The sequence below is a fragment of the Stenella coeruleoalba genome (assembly GCF_951394435.1).
Source record: "Stenella coeruleoalba genome assembly, chromosome: 14".
In the NCBI taxonomy this organism is placed as follows: Eukaryota; Metazoa; Chordata; class Mammalia; order Artiodactyla; family Delphinidae; genus Stenella; species Stenella coeruleoalba.
Window position 1 is genome coordinate 4711970 of NC_137160.1, and position 21414 is coordinate 4733383.

At 55.3% G+C, this 21414-nt stretch overlaps 2 protein-coding genes across 3 annotated transcripts in view; both read right to left on the reverse strand.

Annotated features, from left to right (window-relative positions):
- Window positions 1-1311, reverse strand: part of CNDP1 (carnosine dipeptidase 1) — a 30759-nt gene extending 29448 nt beyond the window's left edge. For both annotated transcript variants that reach the window (XM_079942502.1, XM_079942497.1), the window contains exon 1: window positions 1254-1311. In XM_079942502.1, coding sequence (XP_079798628.1) covers window positions 1254-1277 — 24 coding nt within the window. In that variant the 5' untranslated portion in view covers window positions 1278-1311. The remainder of the gene's footprint in view (window positions 1-1253) is intronic.
- A 2332-nt stretch (window positions 1312-3643) lies between these two features.
- Window positions 3644-21125, reverse strand: CNDP2 (carnosine dipeptidase 2). Its single transcript, XM_079941780.1, has 12 exons — window positions 21061-21125; window positions 17974-18063; window positions 16735-16878; window positions 13213-13375; window positions 11004-11092; window positions 9320-9520; window positions 9004-9088; window positions 8089-8249; window positions 6114-6278; window positions 5022-5163; window positions 4662-4809; window positions 3644-4269 (listed from the first exon to the last, which is right to left on the reverse strand). Exons 2-12 carry the CDS (start codon window positions 18031-18033, stop codon window positions 4200-4202), a joined length of 1428 nt encoding a protein of 475 aa, XP_079797906.1. The 5' UTR covers window positions 18034-18063; window positions 21061-21125; the 3' UTR covers window positions 3644-4199.
- Between the last annotated feature and the right edge of the window lie 289 nt (window positions 21126-21414).

Here is a 21414-nt window from a genome sequence, read left to right on the forward strand (position 1 = left end):
GTTTTGTTATCTACTCGTAAGCTGGACCCTGAACTCTGCTAGTTTCCTCCAATATCTGGCTACAACTCTTTAACGTTTCCAATTTTCTCCTACCCTGCTAACTTGGAGTCACTAAGAACTAAAGTTGCTCTTTTCCTGAAGCCCTACAAACTGGAGCTGATACAAACTACAGAGAAATCACCACGATGAGTCACATATGGACAACTTGCTTGACTGCTGCTGGATGGGCCCCTCGGAAAGCTCACCAGAACGCCCAACACCATCCCAGAGTCATTCAAACTACAAACCAGGACACTTGTCAGAACTGCCCTCACTCCACCATCTAAAGATGCTTTGAGCCCAACAGCCAGAGCTTTTCTTAACTGACTGCCCTCTGGACTCACAAACAGAATTTGTAGTTTGTTTTAATCGTTAACCTTTATTTTTGTTTCCTTAGAAATGCTTCGTATTAAATAGCTCATTGCTTGCACCATAGAGAGCCCTAAATGAGATACAGGTAGATCACTGGTTGCTTAGGGATGGGGCAGGAATAGGAGAACAGGAAAGTAATTGCTAAGGAATATTGGACTTCTTTTTGAGGTGATGAAAACATCCTAAAATAAACTGTGGTGATGGTCACATATATCTGTGAATATACTAAAAATTATTGAATTACATGCTTTAAAAATGCAGATTCCTAGACTTCCACCTCAAAACTATTCACACTAATGTTTTGGGGGGGCAGCAGGAGGCAGAGCAGAGTTCAGAGTTCAGTGAGGAAGGGCAGCGAACTGTATCTGGGTGTGTAGAGTTCTCCACATCACCCTCTAAGCGGTACTTGGACTTTTGCATTCAGCAGCTGGAAGTTGTGCTCTGTGGTTTTGATAAGAATATTGCTTTTCGTGGGAAGAAAAGATGAGTATGGAGAAGTGTGCTGTTGAACGTCTAGGTCACCCCACCTGCCTGGGCCTTGTGTCAGCACCCCGGACCCCAGCATTCACTGAGGGGAACTGGCTTCCAGGTACTGTGTAAGATGCTTGAAAGTAATGCCATTTAACTATTTGTTGGAACATACAGCCACCCAAAGCGTGCCGGTAAACTACTCCCAAATGCCGCGTCGCTCAGGCTGAGACAGGCAGCACCGAGAACATGTCTAAGTGCAGGTGGGGATCCGCTCCGCAACCTGCCTCACAGGCATGGCACACGCACCGTTAGGCAAGCGGAAGGCTAGCACGCTGCTCCCCTGGACCCCGAGCGGTGGAGGGTCTACTCACCATCCTTCCTACTTTGGGATCCATTGGGCGGCAGTTCTGTGGTCTCGGCGATTCCCCCGGACCTCGAAGGAAAGTGGAAGAGGAGGTCTCACCAAGGCCCTCAGCTGGTCACATTAAACATCCCCCCACGAGGTGCCTGTCTGCGTCCTCCCCGTTCCCCCAGAGGAAGACAAGGCTGGAATAGTGGACCTATTCACATTCGGAAAACAAAGCTGCTTCAGAGACATGCGCTCAACTCGCCAGCAGAGGGAGAGACAATGCGTGTCGCGTGCACAGACACGGGATGAGGCCGTGGCCCGGAAGTCACCTGATGTTACTGAAGGGCAGCGAGGCCAGCCCAGGCCGTGCGTGACAACCCAGGGGCTTTGCCTGGCACGTGTGGAGGGTGTCACCTTTAGCAGGGAGCAGACGCACGTGCCCAAGGCCGGCAGACCTAAGGGAGGCCATGCGAACACACGCTGTTACCTTTGGCAGGTGACACCTCGGCCCTGCGCTGGCACTGTGACCCTAGAACGTGTCAGCATGACAGGCTGGGTGTCAGTCTGCTCCGGCTGCCATAGTGAAGGGTGGCAGAACGGGCGGCTTAAACAACAGAAATCGATTCTCCCCTAGCTCTGGGCCGGGAAGTCCAAGATCAAGATGTTGGCAGGGTTGGTTCCTCCCTAAGGGTGGGGGAAGAATCTCTGCCTGGCCTCTCTCCAAGGGCTGCAGGTAATCGTCCACGTTCCCTGTCTTGCAAACGCATGGCCCAGCCTCTGCCTTCGCCTCCACGTGGTCCTCTCCCTGGGTACATTCCTGTCCACACGTTCCCCCTTCATGAGGACACCAGTCATACTGGACTACGGCCCACCCACATGACCTCTGCAAAGACCCCATCTCCAAATCCGGTCCCACTCTGAGGTACTGGGGGTTAGGATTTTAATACGGATTTTGAAGGGATGCAATTCAACCACTAACAGGCTGTGAGTCTCCAAAACACTTAGACTGTGCTGGGGAGGACTTTCAAATCACCCCAGGCCTGGGAGCCAGAGTTATCCCTGGGCGGGGTTAGTCCCTGGTCTCTCCCACACGAACGGCTGGGGCCATGGGACCAAATCCATGCAACGTCTGGGTCCCCGTCCACACTGTTGGCTCCCCAGTATGTCTTTCCTCTCCTGCAGCGATAGAAACGTCATCCACACGTTTCCTGCCTCTTGTGCAGTTAGGAGTTGCTGTGTGACTACCTGAGAAAGATGCGAACTCTGCATGGTGCCCAGAAGCGAGGAAGCCTGTCTTCCCCCATCCCTCCTTCCTACAGGCTGGGGCTGCAGGCTGGAGCAGAGGCCACGACCTTGACGTTGAAGCCGGGGAGCCCCGCCTGCCCGAGAAAACTGTCATCACCTTGAAGACTGTGTCGTCGCGGTCATAGCGGCCTCACTAATACACGTGGTTTAAGGATCCTGACAGGTCTACCACGCTTTCCTGATGCCATGGCCAAAAAGCAAGAGCAAAGGAACTATGACTTTCCCTTGGGCACGCGGAGACGCTCAGCTTTCCTTCAGGTCGGGACTCCTCTCAGCTCCTTCTCTTCTGGGTCAAGAACGCAGCCCAGTAAGTTCTCTTTTTCTAAATAAGACCAGGCAGGGTATTCTTGTTAGCGGTCAGCTTCCTGCCGTGGAGTAACACCATTCAGGGTCACAGCTGGGGAATGCCTCTCCTCCCACGGAACAGTGGGATGAATGCATTTCACGAGCACCGAGTAAAGCTTCTGCCCCTAACTTGAAACTAGAGTTAAAGTGCACTGACCCTGAGCAGGTAGCTCCAAGGACTCAGTCCCCGGAGGGCGCAGGGTGACTGGTACCAGACCGTTTTCCTGGACAAGCCTCCCCAAGGCCTAGCAGCATGAGTGGTAAGGATGGAGATAAGGAGGCTGCAGCTCACAACGCTGCTGAGGACACTGTGGAGGTGACTCCAGGGCTGAGGAGGACCCAGGCAGTGAAGGAGAGATCCAGGGGCGGAAAGCATGGCTTCCACTCCATCCCGTTAAGTGTCAGGTGTGACAGGGCCCAACAAACAGCACCCCAGTCCCCCATGCCAGTCCCGGCCTATGAGTCAGGAGGGTCAGCAAAGTAGACAAAACACAGACTTCACGATAAACAAGGGCCCGGTTCCTTCGGGGGAGTTTAGTGTGGCCTCCTCCATCAGCTGGGCCGGGGGACTCTGCTGTTTAAACCAGTCTGATAGGCTCTTCTGTGGCTCGGCAGCACCAGGACTGGGGACAGGAGAGGACGAGCGAGACGGGCACTGGCGTTCTGAGCCCGAACCTCAACCCCGCCAGCCCGCACCGCATACCTCACCGCGCACAGGCACGGGGCTGCGCAGAGAAAGGCACACAGGCAGCAGCTCCTCCAGAGGCTCAGTTTTTATTTTTATTTAGCAACTCAGATTGAGATCAGATAACCCTCCCAGCAGGTTTAGGTTTTGAGGGATCGTAGTAAAGAGAAGATGTGGAACACCAGTAACAGTTAAGGTCTCGAGAAAAGGACAGAATGTGCCCAAGACAGCAGCGGACAGAAAGGATGGCCCTCGAGGCACCAGGTGCCCGCGACTCAATGCTCCAGGTGTGTGCGACCCTGGCTCTGGGGGCAGAGGTGGGACCAGGAAGCACCAAGGCCTCTCTTCAGCCCAGGAGACATCGACCAGAACTTTCTACAGAAGAACCTGTGCTTTTAGGCCTCGGCTATTTTCTGGAGACACCACTGAGAATTCAGCTGTCACCCAGGGTCGTTTACAAGCCCCCAGGACTGAACATTGATCGCTGCCGGGATAGGTTAACTCCATCCTGAGATGTGGTCTTGTGTCCACTGCCGGATGCCTGGAGAATCTGACGAGAGGGAAAGGAGAGAGACGGGCTTCCACGTTCCTGAGCGACGGGAAGAGTGCGAGGTGATGGGAGGAGGGCGGTGCTCAGTTCTTCAGCTGGGACACTTCGTACAGGTACGCAGCCAGCATCTTGGTGCCTTCAATGTAGTTGTGCCTGACAGGGAGGAACAGTCACCACGCTGGCTGGTGTCCCGAGGGCCGGGCACACATGCTGCATTCCTCCCGGAAGTGGACGTCCCACCGTCCCGGCGTGCTGGCCCTGAGTGCTGCTTGCCTTGGTTCTCAAGTCCAGTCCGACTGCCCCACCAGGGACCATCCCTGGTCCTGGTCTAACGGAACGTGCGGCTCTCACCTGGTACTTAGTGTGAAGGGCCTTACTGGACCACAGCTGCTCCCTGTCTGTCTGGATGCAAAGTCTCCACCTTGTGTCCTAACACCCAGGGCTCTGTGCTCTCCCCCTGCCCTGCAAGCAGGGCCTTTCTTTGCCTCAGTCCCTGACTGGCCCACCCCAGTCACCCCAAGACGGCCCCTCTTTTCTGCCCTCACCTGTTGAGCTTCTCATTCTGGGAGTGGGCTCCATCATCTGCTGACCCCACGGGCAACAGCATGACATTCTTCCCCGTGGCCTCCTGAAATGTCAAAGTCACAGGAATACTGCCGCCTTCCCTGGTCAAGTCCGGCTCAACACCAAAAACTGAGGGAGAATGGAATAAAAGACACTGAGCTTTAGGGCTGCGAGGCCAGGGATCCACCACAGATCTACTGGCCCGCAACCCCAAGTCCAGACCAGCAGCCCCGCTCTCAAGGTTGGAGGTGGCACAGCCCAGCCCGCACAGAGACAGAGCCAACACAGCCACACGCCCACAATCCGCCAGCGCCTATCAGCCCCCAAAGAGGACGTCTGACCTGTCTTCAGGGCTCTTCTCCCAGCCAAGTAATGAGGGTGGTTGAAGTCGGATACCCAGGGCTTCCCACCGTGGCCCAGGTACACCTTGAACTTGTTGGGACTGTCCAGTTCAGCAAACTTCTTGGTCAAGTAGCTCGTAACCTGAAGCACAGGCAGGAGACACAGCGTCTTACAAGCCTGGCCTCTGATCTAGTGCTGGGGATCTACTCCACAGCAGTCTCTGGGGGTGAGCCCACAGTCGTCTACAATGGGTCTATAAGGGGTCTACAGTGAGTCTATGGGTCTACAATGAGTCTCATTTGCTGCTGCTAAACACTGATCTGCATAACTACGATAGCAGAAAAAGGGATTTTATCATGAAACAAACTTCAGTTATTTAAGGTAAAAGGTAATGTTTTAATTTCAAGCAATTCACCCTTTACGTAGATATCCCCATATGATGTTAATATTTAAATCCCATATAATGATAACACTTAAATCAAGTTTAAAGAAAACGCCCCTTAACTTGCTTTACAAAAATGATTACATCTAAAGCAAAAACAGAGCCAGGTGCTGGCCCAGGGTCACCTCATGATGAGAAAATCTCAGTCCTAGGCTTGGAGAGTGGCCCTCAGTTTCCCCTCCCAACAGGGAAGGTCCTGACTCCGTCTCTCCATGAAACCTTCCCAGGTGAGGACGAGGGACTGCTCCCCCGCAAGCCTGGCTGACTTTCAGATACCAGACGCTGCCCCACTCTGGATTCTCCCCCTCTGGACTCTTCCCCCTCTGCCGCTCACCAGGGACCAAAGGCCCGTGGACTCCCACCAGAACACATGCAGCCCAAAGTCAGCAACTGCCTTGAGCCTCTGGATGAGGTCAGAGGTGACATTTTAGCACGCCTCAGCAGTGACAGAGGCCAATCGCACAGTATGCCTTTTCATACAACCTTTACCTCTGATTAGCTCTGAACTGCTTATCCCAGCAATCGCTGAGCTGGCGAGAGCCAAGGACAGGGCTGCGCGGGCGGAGGCGCACTCTCCTGCTGCCCAGAGCCCCGGCGGCAGGCGCTGCACGCACGGCACGCCCTCCCTGCGCCCCCGCGCCCCACGTGCCTGCTCGGTGACCACTTCAGGAGTCATGTCTGGCACGAGCCTGATGGAGAACTTGCCGACCACCTTGCGAGGAATCACGGTCTTGGCCCCCGACCCAGAGAAGGCACCTTCGATCCCGTGGAAGGAGAGGGACGGGTACCGCCATCTGTGCATCAGGATGTCTTTCTGTAGAAAAACGACAAAGTGGGTTGGAGACGGCACCGCCTGCTCATGGAGGAGCCCGGCCGGCCTGTGGTCCACACACCGTCAGGAAGGCAAGAGCGACCCAGCAGCCGCTACAACAGCCCCCCAAGCGGGGGCCCTGCGCATCCAGGATGGCTGCAAGCGTGTCCTCTCCGCGCCTCCCAGTGAGTCCGCACCGCCCGGGTCAACAGAACTGACCACACAGGAGCCACGGTGTTCTGGCCGGCCCCACGCATATGAGGGCTGTTGCAGAGCCAGGGGCACCAGGAGGGGGAGGGAGGCATGACCCCGGCCATCCTAGGTCCTGGGCTTACAGGACACCGAGGGTGGGGCGAGCTCCCCGAGGAGGGCAAGCCAGGCCGTGTACCATGTCCTAGGCCAGTGCCCACGGACAAGCCCGGCAGTTTCTGCCGTGGGGACTGGCACAAGGCAGCCCCCCGTCTCGCGAGCGTCTACTTGACACGGCCCCTCTCGTCCCAGCGGTGGCACGCGACGTTATCAGGAGAGGACACGCCGCCGCCCGAACCCCTGGGCTTCCTCTGCGACTCAGCACGTAACTCTGGACATGTCTGTGAACCAAAGAGCCCAGTGACAGCTGGAAGGAGCAGACACGGCCCTTAAGCAGGCACCTCACGCAAAGGCAAACGTTACCGGAAGGCAGCGGGGCAGGAGGAAATACAAATGTGTCCATAGCCCAACCTTCCCCAGACTCGTCCCTACCCCGGGACTAGTCTCTCTTGGTCACGGCGTCAGGACCTAACCAACTACCGTCCGCGAGGGACCCGTCTCGGCTCTGCCTGTGAAATCCTTACTCTGCTCGGTCCTCTCCGATGTGTCCTGAGCCTGAGGGGTCCCAAGTCCTGCCTCCCCGTCCCCCCAGCGCCCCTGCAGCCTCACGGCCCCCCAGCCCCAGTGCCTCAGCCCCTATGCTGCCACACCCCCTGCCCACAGTCTGTCCCCAGAGAGGTCTCATCAGCACGTCCCTCTACTCAACACCAGTCACACCGCCGTCGTCCAGGGCAGCGCACGAGCTCCTCGGCAGACCAGAGGCCTTTCCGTCAGGCACCTTCACTCCGAACCCCGGGCCTCACTGGCCGCCCACGAGCGGGACAGCTGAGCCCGCTCTGCCGCTCGGCCCCGCCTGTCTCCTGCAGGCCCCGTGGCACTCCTGTCTAAGGAGGCCTCCCCCCTGCCCCCAGGCGCCAGGCCAGACCACCGTGGCCTCCGCACACCCCCTAAGCTTCTCTGCCCGTCTGTCACCTGGAGAGGTGACACTCAAGGGCCAAGCCCGGTTGTGCCCCTCCTGCCTGCCCAGGGCCTGCCGCTGCGGCTCAATGAAAGCTTAGTTAACCACGTGAACTTACATTCACACCTTAGAAACCAGGAACTAAGCTAATTAAGAGAAAAATCACAACATGATTTTCTCCTGACAGTTAAGTAAACGTTTTGTGCAAATGGTTTCCACCTCAGCACCCAGCTCCATCAGGAACGGCTTAAATCATCTCTGGGCCGGGTGGTAAAGCGACTTCCCCGCGCGTGCAAATGAGGAAAAGCCCCCGCCTCTCTGCAGACGTGCCCCAGCTCCGAGCTCTCCACAGTCGACATCTGACACGTTAAAGAGCTCCCAGCTCCCAGCCTGGCGCGTGGTGCCTTCCGGCGCCTGCACCATCCGGCTGCTCCCGTGCCCGGGGTACGCCCGAGTCCGCCCAGCCCTCAGCCTCCTCCCCGGGGCCCCAGGACCGGGGACGCTGCCAGCCCGGCGGGGGCAGGCCTCGCGGCGCCCGGGCAGCACCTTGCAGTCATGCAGCAGGGTCTCTGTCCCCACATCCCGGGCGTACTCCTCCAGGTCGAAGTCGATCTTGTCGTAGAGCTCCAGCTCCTCGTCCGTCACGGAGGCCACTGCCTCACTGATGCCGGGGACGAGGATCCTCCCCTTCCGGTCCATCAAGGAGCCTGGAGGAGCGGAGAGGATGGGCACTCGGCGTGCACGCACTTCTTAAGCCGTTTTGTTACCGTAACAACCCAGGGAGGAGAGCGGGGTCACCTTCCGTGTAAGATAAAGGGATGGAGACACGGAAGGTAGGTGAGCCGTCCATGGTCGCGGAGCAGGATACACACGGAGCAAACGAGCTCCCACAGGCCCGCCCTGAAAACCACTCCTCTGTCCATCATGTCCTGTTTAAGGCACGTCCCACGAGAAACTACCTGCTCCCACGCTGAGGACAGAAAACCGAGTAGGGCAGGGTAGACTCCAGTCCCAGAAAAGTCGACTCCATGCAGGGCAGCCGCCGCCCGCCAGGGAAGGAAACAGGACTGAGCACACGGCGGGCCGAGGCCGTGCACCGGGGGGACACCGGGCAAGGCAGCCGTGGCCTCGCTCTCAAAAGGGCTGAGTGCACAGGAGACCGCTGCGGCCAGTCACAGTGTCAACTAGACCGAGCAGACGCCCTCCAGGGACGTAAGACACAATGGCGTCCAGAGGAAGGACGGCCGTGATGCCAGGTGACAGGGCAGGCAGGGTGCCCAAGTCGGGCCACGGAGACGACGTGGGGGAGAGGGGAGGCAGAAATGAAGCATGGGGGTCTTTTAAAGGGAACAGTCAGTCGGGGGGTGGGGAGGGAGGGACAGAAGGCATGAAGCAGCCTGGAAGCAGTGCCCGCACCAACCTCCTGCCCAACTGCCACGCGGTGACGGAGCCCACGCTCACCCATCAGCATGATGAGGTCAGTCATGGCCTCGTGCACCGAGCCGCCGTACACGCCGGAGTGCAGGTCCCTGTTGCTGCATTCCACCTGCGGACACACGGCCACCCTGCTTGGCTGCTCACGGGAGCCCGTTCTTACCACGCGACAGTAAAGTGAGCAAAGAACATTCACACGACCATTTTCGAAATCAAAATCTGCTCCCTCAACAAGCAAAGTAAGGTGCTTCCTAAATGCCAGAACTCTGGAAACGCCAACCACGGGAGAAAGCGTGGGCCCCCAGAGCCCTCCCAGCTGCTCCCTGCACGACTCGGCACAGACCTCGATGAAGAAGTAGCAGATGCCCCGGAGCCCGTAGGTGATGCAGGGCTTGTTCTTCCCCAGCCAGTAGTTGTCGGAGATGCAGACGTAGTCCACATCCTTAAAGAACGCGTCCTTCTGGGCAAAGATCAGCGCGTCCAGGCCTTCGGAGCCAGACTCCTCCATGCCCTCCAGACAGAAGCGGACGTTGACGGGGACTTCCTGGGCAGGAGACCGGTGAAGGAAGGTACTCAGCACGCACGGACTTAGAAGCAACAGCCAGGAAGCCACCCAATGTTGTGAAGTCACGAATTTCAAATAACCGACTTCCTCCAGACCCACCACTGGGCAGGCTGTGTGTGGCCCACACAGACCCTCAGTACCCAGGCACTGGGCCACCAGGGGACAAGCGTGGCTTCGGCCGGTCACCCTTAGAAGGACTCCTTCCAAGGAGCTCCCAGCCCGACCACATGTGCCACTCGTTGGGGTCTCTGCGCTCACCCAGCGCGAATCTGCGTCTCCAGCAAAGCTGAGCCGCTCCCTCTAAAACAAAGGCCACGACACAGACAGCCAGAGCCTCATCTGCGTGGCCACCAGCAGCGCACGCAAGAGCGAGAGAGCGCTTCCCCCAGTTCAGAAGGCGCTCCACGCACTGCAGGCCCTTTTCCTCCAGAGCTGACAGTGACCCTAAGATGCCACCTGGCTCCTGCTCGGTGGCCTTCCAGGTCTCCCCAAGGCTGTGCTGTGAGGCACGTGGCCCTTCCACAGGAGAGAACGTGAAGCCACACTTGAGCGAGGCGATGCCAAAGGCCACGGAAGGCTGGGCCTGTATCGACTCAGGTCTGCGGGGTCCTAGCTCAGAGCTGCCCCCAGACAGTGCTGCTCACCACACGCACCGCCCCCCTGCCACTCCAGTGGAACAGGGGTGAGGCGAGGTGCGCTGGGCAGCTCTGCCCTGCACACGGCCACCCCTCTGCTTGGCCACGCGCTGATCCCAGGGGCCCTGGAGGAGAGGGGCCTTCCCAGCCCGAGCCCAGCTCCCTCGAACCCTTTTCAGATCTACTACCGCACGTCCTGACAAAAATGCTTGTCTCATCATTCTTATCGCAACACAAGATAAAAGCAAGATGCAGAAACTGCCTATACGTTATGGTCACAATTAGATTAAAAAGAATTCTTGAGAAGATTGGTCAGTAACAAAATGTTAAGTCTCTGAGGCCTGGATTCTAGGCACCTCTTTTTTCTCTCTACTTTTCTGTATTTTACAAACTTTCAACAAGGAGCAGATGTTTCACCTAAGGAAATATATTTTTAAAAATCAAATTTACTTTTAGGAGGATGAAAACCACACAGAGAAAGTAAGGGTTTGTCGGCTCCACAGGGCCTGGGTCACGCCCTGGCAAGCACCCACTTCCCAGGCGCGGTCAGAGCCCAGAACTCTCACCTGCCTGGGTCCCTGCTGAGTCACCAACAGGGTGACCTTGGGACAACTGTAAAACCAATGCACCTTCAATGTTTCCTCAAACTAGAAAACAACCTATCAACTGGAAGATGACCCAGCTGTGCTGATACAGCTTGGTGGGGGAAGCCTGCTGTCTCCTGGCCCGTGCTCTTTGATCTTTACGGGCTGTTCTGGGAACAGAAAGTCCCACTCTGCATCCCCAGGTGGAGCAGGTGAATTGGGCGCTAGATGTGGGCAGCGTACCTGACACGTTTTCTGGAAGGCTTCCAGGGCGTTCATCCAGCCGGCCACTGGCCCCTTATCATCGGTGGCTCCTCTCCCGTACAGTTTGCCTGGAACAGCAACCAGCAAGTTCATCAGGTGATGGTCGCAGCGCACAGAAAGGAGCACCTCTCAGTGAACATCTGACGACATTCCAGCGCGACCCCACGCAGCCGTCCTAAGCCTCTTCCTCGTGTCAGAAGCCCCGTTTCCATTCTATCAGAAGCCCCGAGTCTCCACCCAACACGACTGTTAGGACCTTCCAGAGAACTCGCCCGATCTAAGAGCAGCGCGGGAGTGCAGCCAAGGTCCCCGCCGCCTCAGGGCGCGGGCTGCAAACCCAGCTCCGCGGGACCACTGCCGCTTGGCTAGGGTGTTAAAGTCCAGTCCACAGCCAGCCGGCAGCAGCGGGTGAGGGAAACCTGGCTGGATGCAGGTGCACCGACCAAGGAGAACCACAGTCTCACCCACACCACAGCCCAGTTTGATGAAGAACAGAACTGACGTTCGTCACGTACCTCTCTAGGTTATCACTCAAGGACAGGATGTTGCCCCTCCCCAGTGTAACCAGTCACCTCCCCTCTGCACAGCCACCTCTGGGACCCCCGTACAAAGGCAGGTGTCTGGGCTAGGCGTTGGCCACCTTGAAGGACACGAGGGAAACAAGCCCAGACCCCCCTCCCAGACCAGACACAGCGTAAGGCCCGAGGGAGGCCAGAACCCCGGGCGCCGCGTGCTCAGGGGGCCCCTCCCGGCCTCAGTCTGTCCCGGTCGGTCGGTCCTCTGTTCTCCTCACCCTTAGCCTGTTTTCAGCGTTCGGCAGGTCAACCTGACCTGCCCCAAAGCGGGCGTGTGGGGCTTAAAGCCATCACTGCCTTGGGGATTTCTTTTTTAAACTAAATCTGCTTTTCACAAAAGCTAAAGAGCTCTTCTAAGACGCATCCTCATCCCTGTGGCAAACACTGACCAAGCGACCCCAGGGAGCGGGGCTGTGCGGGCCGAGGCGGACAGAGGCCGAGAGCGCCCACCCCCGGCCCGGCACGCCAGCAGCCGTGTGGGGGCAGCTTCTCCGGGCTACGGGGCGTTCCAGGTTCTTCCATCCTGCGTGTCTGTATGTCTGTCTAGGGGTGGGCTGTCAGGGAGGGGCTGAGCAGTAGGAGACCAGGGCTGGCACAGGAGGAGGCGCAATGAGGGGAGAGAAGATGGGGCCCACTGGGTCCCCCAAGAGGCACCGCTGTGGGGCAGGGCGGGAGGTGGTGCAGGACCCGCCTCCACAGGCCAGGGGAGGGCCTTGCAAGGGGAAGAGAAGGGGCGGGACGAGGATGACCTCCGTGGGGGGGGGGGTCCTGGTGCAGAGGGGAGGGGAGGAGGGGCGCCGCTGGGAAAGAGGAGAGGGGACGAGAGGAAGGGCGGGGGCCCAGGCCCTGGACTGAGGACACGTTAGCAAGCGCACCCTGAGGACCGCTGTGCACAGCAATGACGTGACTGTCCCTGAGCTGGGGAAGCTCCAACAGAAACTCAGCATGTCCCGCAAGAAAGGCTTTTTTCTTTTTAAAGACGGTCTGGACTCAGCCCAAGGGGACGAGGCACAAACGAAGGGGCTGCTCCATGTGGCGAAAGGCTGCATCCAGTGCGGAAACGTGAGGTTCAGTGACGAAGGCAGGAGGAGCCTTTACCCGGGGCAGGTTGAGGGGCAGCGAGAAGAGGGGCCAGTGCGGGGGGCCGTGAAGAGGTGCGCGAGGTGCCCATGGGGCCCAGCCCAGGAGCCCTCGATGGCGTCGCTGAGCCATCACTGCCATCCTCACCAGGGCAGCAGGCATTGGGGAAAGGCCGACGCTTCCCTAAACCCTGACGGAGCTGCTAAAATGTGCCACGGAAGCAGCTACGAATCGGATCAGGTTTGGATCCCAGGTTTTGGGAGGCTGCACCGCCTCAATTCAGATCGGGCTTCCTGGGAAAGTGTCAGCAGCAGGAGAGGGAAGCCCAGCAGGCCCAAGGCCCCAGAGACCTGGTTCCACAAAGAAAGGAAGGCTTCTGGAGGTTTCAAGGATGGATGCACACGCATGAGGCTTCCAGAACCCAATTTCTAGATCGTGTACAAACAGCCAGCTCTGGAAAGACAACCCAGAGGCCACGGGTGTACCTCCTAAGCAAATGCCACAAGTCCTCTTCCTCGGGGAAGCGTCCCTACCGTCTCGCTCCACCAAGGTGAAGGGCTCGCTGTCCCAGCCGTCCTCCAGGGCTGCCGGCTGCACGTCCAGATGTCCATAAATGCACACCGTTTTCTTCTGCGGGTCGGAGCCCAGTGTGCCGAGTAAGATGGGCGGAAGTGGTATCTCCGAGCCATCAGGGAGCTGGGGGAGGAGAGGAGGCCGTGGAGGACAGGCTTTGTGTGAAGAGGGTGGTGTTGACAGCAGATGTATCAACGTGCCCTGGACAATCTTATGTGTTCTCATCAACCACTTCTATTGCAGAGCTCAAGACCATACTGTTCAACCAAGTCATTAATTAACAAGAATACACTTTCTCATAATCCGGAGCACAGAGACTGGACTACGGCCACACCACCCCAAACGCGCCCCATCTCATCAGAGCACAGAGAGTGAATTACGTTTACCAACTGCAGGTGGCTTGGTCAATTTTTAAGGTTGATTTTCAAAAAAAACTTTTATGTAACAAAACATATTACAAAGGCTGAGTTTGGGATGCAGCTTAGTTCATTATTTTCTAAAATAATGTATAAAAACTACTGTAATCTTAAAGCAGAAGATACACTTTGAAGTTTTTTATGTAAATTACAATCACGCACAGAAAGGGCCATAGACCAGGGTATGAGGAACTGCAATTTGCAGGAGGCCACACTGCATCAAGCCGCAGTAGTTGGGACTCCTTCTGAGCCTTCTCCCAAAGGCCGCAGCCTCCCAGTCCCCTAGGAACGGGGTACAGATATTAATCACAGGATTCCCTCCTCATCTAGGGTAGAAATGCAGGTGTACGAAGGCAAGTCAGCGCCAAGCCCCACATCAAACTCCAGTCCCTTCCAACATTCACATCAGCTGGGCGTCTGCACCTTTCCTGGTAAACCACGGCCCACTAAAGGCCCTGCAAAATATCCGGCACCCCATCCTCCCCACCCTTCCTGCAGTCCAAGAGGACAACCCGAGGTCCTTACGAAGTGCCCCAACGGCAGGGAGGGTGAAAGGAGCACGTCCTGAGTTTCAACTGCAAGAGCGAGGATGAGTCACAGAGGAGCCATCACACACCTGGGTGTCAGGCTAGTTATTAGAAAACGCTCTGAAAACATACGTAACTAAACAGAACACACAAACCTAACTGGTAATGAAACTATGGTAACGACTTATAATTAAGAGGTAAAATGAGCAGCAGCTAAAACCGACAAGCAAATCAGTACAAAGCTGGTGATGGGCCGGTATAAGTGTCCTTCTCCAAACTCCCAGGGGCAGTAAGCACCTCTACGTGTCCGCGCACGCATCAGGGAACGTTCCAGGCCGCCGAGTGCTCTCAGGATACAGGATCTGTCTTTCCAGTACACTCGACTCATAAATGCCAACTTAAGTAACTGCTGCTGACCCTGCAGCTGCCCATGCGCAATCCTGGACTCCACCTCGCCACGCACGCACGCAAGCTGCCCTGGGGCTGTGTCCTCGCGAGGACGGCCTGTAGCTGCCAGGGCAAAGAACCGTGCTCGAAACCAAATGCCCTGACCTGGTCACACAAGACACGGAGCGCTGCGGTCCCAGCTGGCCCTTAGCTCGCCTCATAGGAAAGTGATTTTTAAACAACAGGCTTTCTCTAAATAAATCTCTGCTCCAGGCAGCTCCTCCGAAACACTTCAGCATTTTCTAAGAAGCCACTTGGGCCCATAGATATTCATGCCGCAAATTGCAAATCTCCCTCTGGGCTTCCCCACTTACTCAGATGTCACAGGACAAGGCCTGGGCGAGGGACACAGTGATGTGTTTACAGGGAGAACGTGCTGTCCTCTCCCAGCCCCTGTCTGGGCACAAGTCTGTGACACGGGGTCCTCGTGTCTCCCTCCTTTCCACCCATTCTAACAGCCACCACACGAGTCCAGCTCCCGACCCCTGACCCACTGCACCGGCGCCGGGGGCTCTTCCGTCACTGCTCTGCTCACGAGCCATGACTGTCCCATTTGCTGAGCTCCTCTGTCTGGCGCTTGGGCCCTCAGGGACGGGGCCCGCCACCGCCCGGGGCAGCGCTGGGCTGCAGGCAGGCCGGACGTGACGGCTCCTGCTCCCAAGAGCCCCAAATCAGCCCTCCCACCATCACACCGGCCCCTGAGCCTTGCCCAACAGGGACCGGGCTCCCAACATCATCTCTCCTCCGTGAGCCTGAAGGTACCCCAGCTTCTGCGCGTACAAGTGCTGACAGCCACCCCACACCTGCCCCAAGTCACCACCACCTCCAGAAAAGGGCAACACCGCTGCCAGATGAACTGACGGGCAGAGGGGACCACATGCGCTATGGCTGCGCCCCACGAGGACGCAGCAGAGCTTCTCTAACAGTGATGAAAGCCGCCAGCTCCTTCCCTGATAAAAGTAGGCATCATGGAACTCAAATAGTGTGGCAGTCATTTAGTCTTTCATGGAAGGTCCTTTCTGAAGAACCGCACTGTTACATCCGTGTTAAACAGAATAGATCCATACATTTTAACAAAACAACTCTTAAAAATTATTTGCCACCTAGATTTTTTTTAATGTATTAGGAAAAAAGGAAGAGGAAGCAAGTCAAGTATGCTCCTAACAGAAACTAACTCAAAGAAACCTGGTTTAGCCTCTCATGAGTGGGCAAAGTGCCATGAAGCTCTAAGGTGTCTTACGTAATCTTCAGTTAACTATTAAGTCTGTGGTCAGAAGAAATCTCACACAAACAACACTGGACTGGGAAGCGGAAGGCCCAGATTTTAACCTCCTTTGCCATGGGCCTTTTATTGGTTCCCAGGGCGACAGAGCCCACCTGGGCCTCTGGGTCCTTCCATTTATGAAAAGAGCTGAGTGTCCATATCTGAAATCCTAGGATATGGTTTCAACGGACACATAAATCATCAGGCAAGAGAACCAAGATAAACCAAACCCAGTTATCACTGCAACACAAAAGAGCGTTGCGAACTTTGAAAATGCATGCCATGAAACATGTAATTAACACGGGACTGAAATCATCTGAAAGGAAAATAGTGGAATAATGTACCATAAAATGAGACTGTTCATTCAAATTAGAATCTGTCAGAATCCTGCATTAAAATGCAACTGAGCCCCAAGTCCCACATAAAGTAGCCCTTTTCCAGGAACCAAGTCATGAAAAGTGCTGTTTCTACCAACTGGGGACACAGTGGGTATGAGTGGGAGTCTCCATTAGTTTTGCATCTGATTGGCAAAGAGCAACTTCCTGGTCTGAAGGCTGACTGACCTCTCAGAATGGCCATTATGTTAACTTCTGCTTAGATAACACTCAACAGTTCTCCTCCCTGGAGAACAGTGATGAGTATCACAAATCTCTCTCTAATCCAGCTCAAGAAATCACAGTTTAGCATCCAAATCAGGCCTTCTTTGTTTGTTTGAAAGACCAGCAGGTTATCTGAAGCAAAGACATGTAAGAACTAGCCTAGTCCTATCAACTCCTCAGTAAACCTGCTCGCTGTGGCTCTGCAGCGCGGAGATTGCCGGCCGCCTACCTTCTGGTTTCCAATGTCCACCAGCTCCACGGAGCCCCCCAGCTTCTTGATGTCGGCAGCGGCGACCTCCATCATCCTCCTGATCTCACCTCTCTTCTCCGGCCACGCAGACACGCTCTGGATGGCCACCCATTCCGCAAGTTTCTGTTTGTGGATAATAAGCAGATGGGATTCTGAAAAGGTGCTCCTTGAGGAAGGAAAGTACTCACAAGTGTGCCACTGTCAGGCCCACAGAGGTCACTTGCTACCTGCGGCCACTCCATTTGGAACATGCTGCCCAGACACAGAAGAAGAGCTCCATGGCATCCGCTTTTTGCTTAAGATGTAAAGGGACTGTCTGTACTGACCCTACACCAAGAGCTATACAGCATGACAGGAAAATCGTTAACCATTAGGAGTGACGTGAGTGTAACATGTACAAAGTTCCACAAACACGTTTATATCTCCATCTGACAAAATTACAACTGAAAGATACAGAAAATACCCAATATTTTCAGAGTCCAAGTTGGCTTATTTATCATCCTGACGATGGCCAAGTTCTCTAAAATATAAGTTTTGGAATGACAACTCTAAAGATTTCACCTGAAATATGTCTACCAAGGGCGATTTTAACGTATGATTCTTTAAGTTAACATCAAGAAACAGATTAATGCATAACATTACCAAATCATTTAAAACATGCTAAATGTAAAATAGTGCTTTATATCTATCACAAGAATAAACAAAAATCTTCAATTAGCTTTGCCATTTCTAGAAACATGTATTAAGAATTTCTGTCAAAAGCCAACTTCTATACTGTAATGAGAAAGCAGAGGAAAAGACCTCTAGACAATACACATTTTTCAGTTACTTTTTATTTTTTTTTTAGTTACTTTTTTTTGTGGTGAGAACACTTAAGATCTACTCAACTACACGATACAGTATTGCTGACTATAACCACCATGCAGTACACTGGATCCCCAGAACTTACCCATCTTGTAACTGAGGTTTGTACCCTTTGGCCAACACCTCCCCAGTTCCCCACCCCCCGACAACCACCGTTCGACTCTCCACTTCTCTGAGCGCAACTTTTTCAGATTCCACATGTGAGATCACACTAGCGTTGGTCTTTCTCCATCTAGACAGTATTTTTAACACTTGATTAGAACAGCATAATTCATGTTAGCTTCTTGAAAGTTTCTCTGGGTGCCATGGAATTAAACTGAACTTGAATGCTCACTAGAATAAACATTCCCTTACCTTAATGTAGCGATCCTGATTCTCATCAACGTACTTAAACAGGGCAGTGAGGGCCGACATCTTTCAACCAGACCGCAGACCTTGGAGATTCTTGGAAGGAAGAAGAATCTGTCAGTGCTGCCTCGAGACAGGGTCCAATTGATCAACAGGCCTGGAGGCACTTGTGCAGGATCATAAACTGTACTCCACCCCCCGACCAGCACTGGATGCAGTTGTCACGAGGACTCCAGCAAGTGACCTCGGCAGATACAGTGGTTCTGGAAAGCAGTCAGAGGTTCAGGCTGATCTCCATTCTTTTTTCAGAAGGAAAAGGTACACAGAATTGTGTGTCCAAATGGAAGGTAATCGAAGGAAGGGCCTCAGTTGAAGACAATCTGATATAAATTAAAAGCAGGTACTCCCCAGGAGCACTAACATACCGGCATTTTAAAACGTTTCTTAAAATTTAATTTTACTCTCTTAAAGTCCACAACTTCCCCTTACTATTACCACAGAGGAAATAATCACTCCAAGGCTCCCAGCAAAAATGTCACATCTTGTCTCTCTGCCACAAACCAACAACACAGCAAACAAAGCCCGAGGAGAGGATCGTAATTCAGTTTAAGGAAACTGACAACCTGGGCCCAGAAACAGCCAAGACAACGTACGAAACTCCACTAGGGCCCGATTAAGATTAAAGAAACTTCCAGCCTCCCAGGTGCATTTTCTAACATCCAGTTTCTGCTCTGTGCGACCCAACACGTCCTGCTCCACCTTACAAATACAGGGGAAAAGAAATCATGTGACCCATCATCTGTTTCGTTTGTTTGGCCGTGTCTCGAGGCATGCAGGATCCTATTGATAGTTCCTCAACTAGGGACTGAACCCGTGCCCACTGCAGTGGAAGCTCGGAGTCCCAACCACTGGACCGCCAGGGAAGTCCTGACTCATCTTTAAAACCTGGAATCAATATGAAGCACAGAAAATCCTGGAATGGGGGCCTTCAAAATTGGTTCTCCCTCCTTCCTCCAACTGACAACTCAGGTTCCATCACGTGGCAAGACTCAAACCTCAGCAGTGACAGGAAGAAAGTGCTCAGGGACAGGGAGCAAACTCAGCACCGCAGTGACAGGAAGTATTTCAGAACTGCAGCTGCAGAGTCACAAGACCCTACTACATCTCTGTAGTTACGGAGCAGGACGCCAGAAAAGCGCCTGCGTGTGGATACACTGGAGTTAAAGAGCATCTTTTTCTTGGTATAGGATCCTGAAGTGACTTCTAAAGACAGGAGAGACTTTATCCACTGAGACATGAAGCCTGGCAACAGATCGAGGAAGTGCAGTGTGAGTTCAGTAAGGTCAATCCTCTTCCCACACCCATAAAAGAGCATACAAACCTTCCAGCCAACTTAGAGGGTTTCAGCTGAGGCTCTTACCTCAAAGACAGGGAACCCTGAATGCAGAGGCACAGCATACAAGTCAAAGTTTTCAATCACAAAAGAAACCCTATTTAGCAGGACAATATGCTACATCAGGTACTTTTCATTTGAGTTTCTGGTCATTAAATGCCACAAATCCCACACTCACTGTGATATATTCTCATTAATATTATGTTCTTTGAGGCCCAATTAACCAATGGCCTTCCAGCAAAAGTCAAAGATTCAACTATCTAAGCTGCACCTTTTATCAAAGGAGAGTAAACAGAGACGGAGACCAACTGTTCAGCTCTCCAGGCCACCTCACCAAGGCTGGAGAAAAAGCACCTGCTCCTCTGAACTGCTAACCCAGTAAGAGAGGTCAGGCCAGGTCTATTTCTCCTTCCCACTCACAGTTCTGGTTATTCCCGTTTCACCACCACTTCTTCTTTTTTTTTTTTTTTTGCTGTACACGTGCCTCTCACTGCTGTGGCCTCTCCCGTTGCGGAGCACAGGCTCCGGACGCGCAGGCTCAGCAGCCATGGCTCACGGGCCTAGCCGCTCCGCGGCACGTGGGATCTTCCCGGACCGGGGCACGAACCTGTGTCCCCTGCATCGGCAGGCGGACTCTCAACCACTGCGTCACCAGGGAAGCCCACCACCACTTCTTTTATATGCCCTGGTGAACTCCATTTATTAGGGTGAAAGCACTGAGCTGGAGTGAGCAAAAGCAAACATTTACCCTCTCGAAAGAAATGCCAGCCTCACTCTCCTCTTGGAATCTAAGGTTCTGGGGAGTAACATAACTTCAACAGTGAAACTAGTGTGAGAGGAAGAAGTGATACGGTAGCACCTGGAACCACCCAGCAATGCCTATGAATGATTCTCCCAGTTCTGAGTGCCCCCATCCTGTCCCGCCCTGATTCAAGGCACATGGTACCCTAAACAAACGCCTGAATCATGGCTTCAAATCTGTGTAAAACCACTGAAACAGCTGTGGAGACGTCTGGTTTGCCCAATCTAGACCTTCAATCCAAACGTACAGTTCTACAGAATTACTTCTCGCCACCTCTCCCTGCAAACTCCAGGGACGACAAAGGCATGAATAAAACCTGCACCAGATCCCTGAGCCAGCACTAGGATCCCGTGTCGGCGGCGCAGGCGGCTCGCAGGCCTTGCCCGCGAGGCCCAGGGTCTCAAGGGCTCGGTGCAGGCCGAACCGGGACCAGGCATCACTCCACTTGACAGGTGAGAAAACGGAGGCTGCCTGAGAGCTGCCAGCTGCAAACTCCCAGCCTTAAATGTGGGCGGGGTCTAGAGACCCCTGACCCCGGGCCTCTGACCCCCCGGGCGCTGGCCGTCCCGCGACACCAAACTCAGGCTTCCGCCAAGGGCTCTGCTGAAAAAGACAGGCTTTAGTTTTCTGCGGTCCTCGCCGAGGGAGGGTCGAAAGACCGGCACGCGCGCGTCCTCCCCGCCGCCCCAGAGCCCGGACCCCCGAGCGGGCCTTTTGACCCGACACCCTCTTCTCCCGTCAGGCCGGCCACACGCGGAGCGGGCCTGTGTCCTCGGCCCCACAGCCGCGCCCAGCCTCCCCTGCTCCCCCGGAGGCGGCCCGGGGCCCCACGCTCCCGGCCTCCGCCCCGCAGCCGCCGCCCTCAGGAGCCTCCCCGCCTAGCGGTCCATAACACCACCTCACAAGCCCGCCGCTGCCGCCTCGCCGCTTCCGTACCACGTGCCCCGGTCACGCCCCCGGCGCGGGCCCGCCCCGCCCACCAATCCCCGCCCACCAATCCCCGCCCTTGTCCGGAGAGCTGGCGTCGCCCCGCCCCCGCCGCCGTGCCGTCCACCAATCGCGGGCCTTTCTGGAGACGGCGCCGCCCCGCCCCCACGGTCGCCCCGCCCCTCCACTGAGAGGTACGGGGGCGGGGGCGCGCGGGGGCGCGCGGGGGCGCGCGGGGGCGCGCGGGGGCGCGCGGGGGCGCGCGGGGGCGCGCGGACTGAGACCCAGGGAGGCGGGGTCCGAAGCACCTGCCTGGGCGGCGACA

What these genes read in the sequence shown, in the direction of transcription:
- CNDP2 (XM_079941780.1), bottom strand. Translation starts at nt 18,033, where the DNA reads ATGTCGGCCCTCACTGCCCTGTTTAAGTACGTTGATGAGAATCAGGAT. An exon ending in TGACCTCATCATGCTGATGG is followed by an intron (nt 8,250 to 9,003) that starts GTGAGCGTGGGC and finishes CCGCTCCTCCAG; the next exon opens with GCTCCTTGATGGACCGGAAG. An exon ending in GAGAAGAGCCCTGAAGACAG is followed by an intron (nt 4,810 to 5,021) that starts GTCAGACGTCCT and finishes ATTCTCCCTCAG; the next exon opens with TTTTTGGTGTTGAGCCGGAC.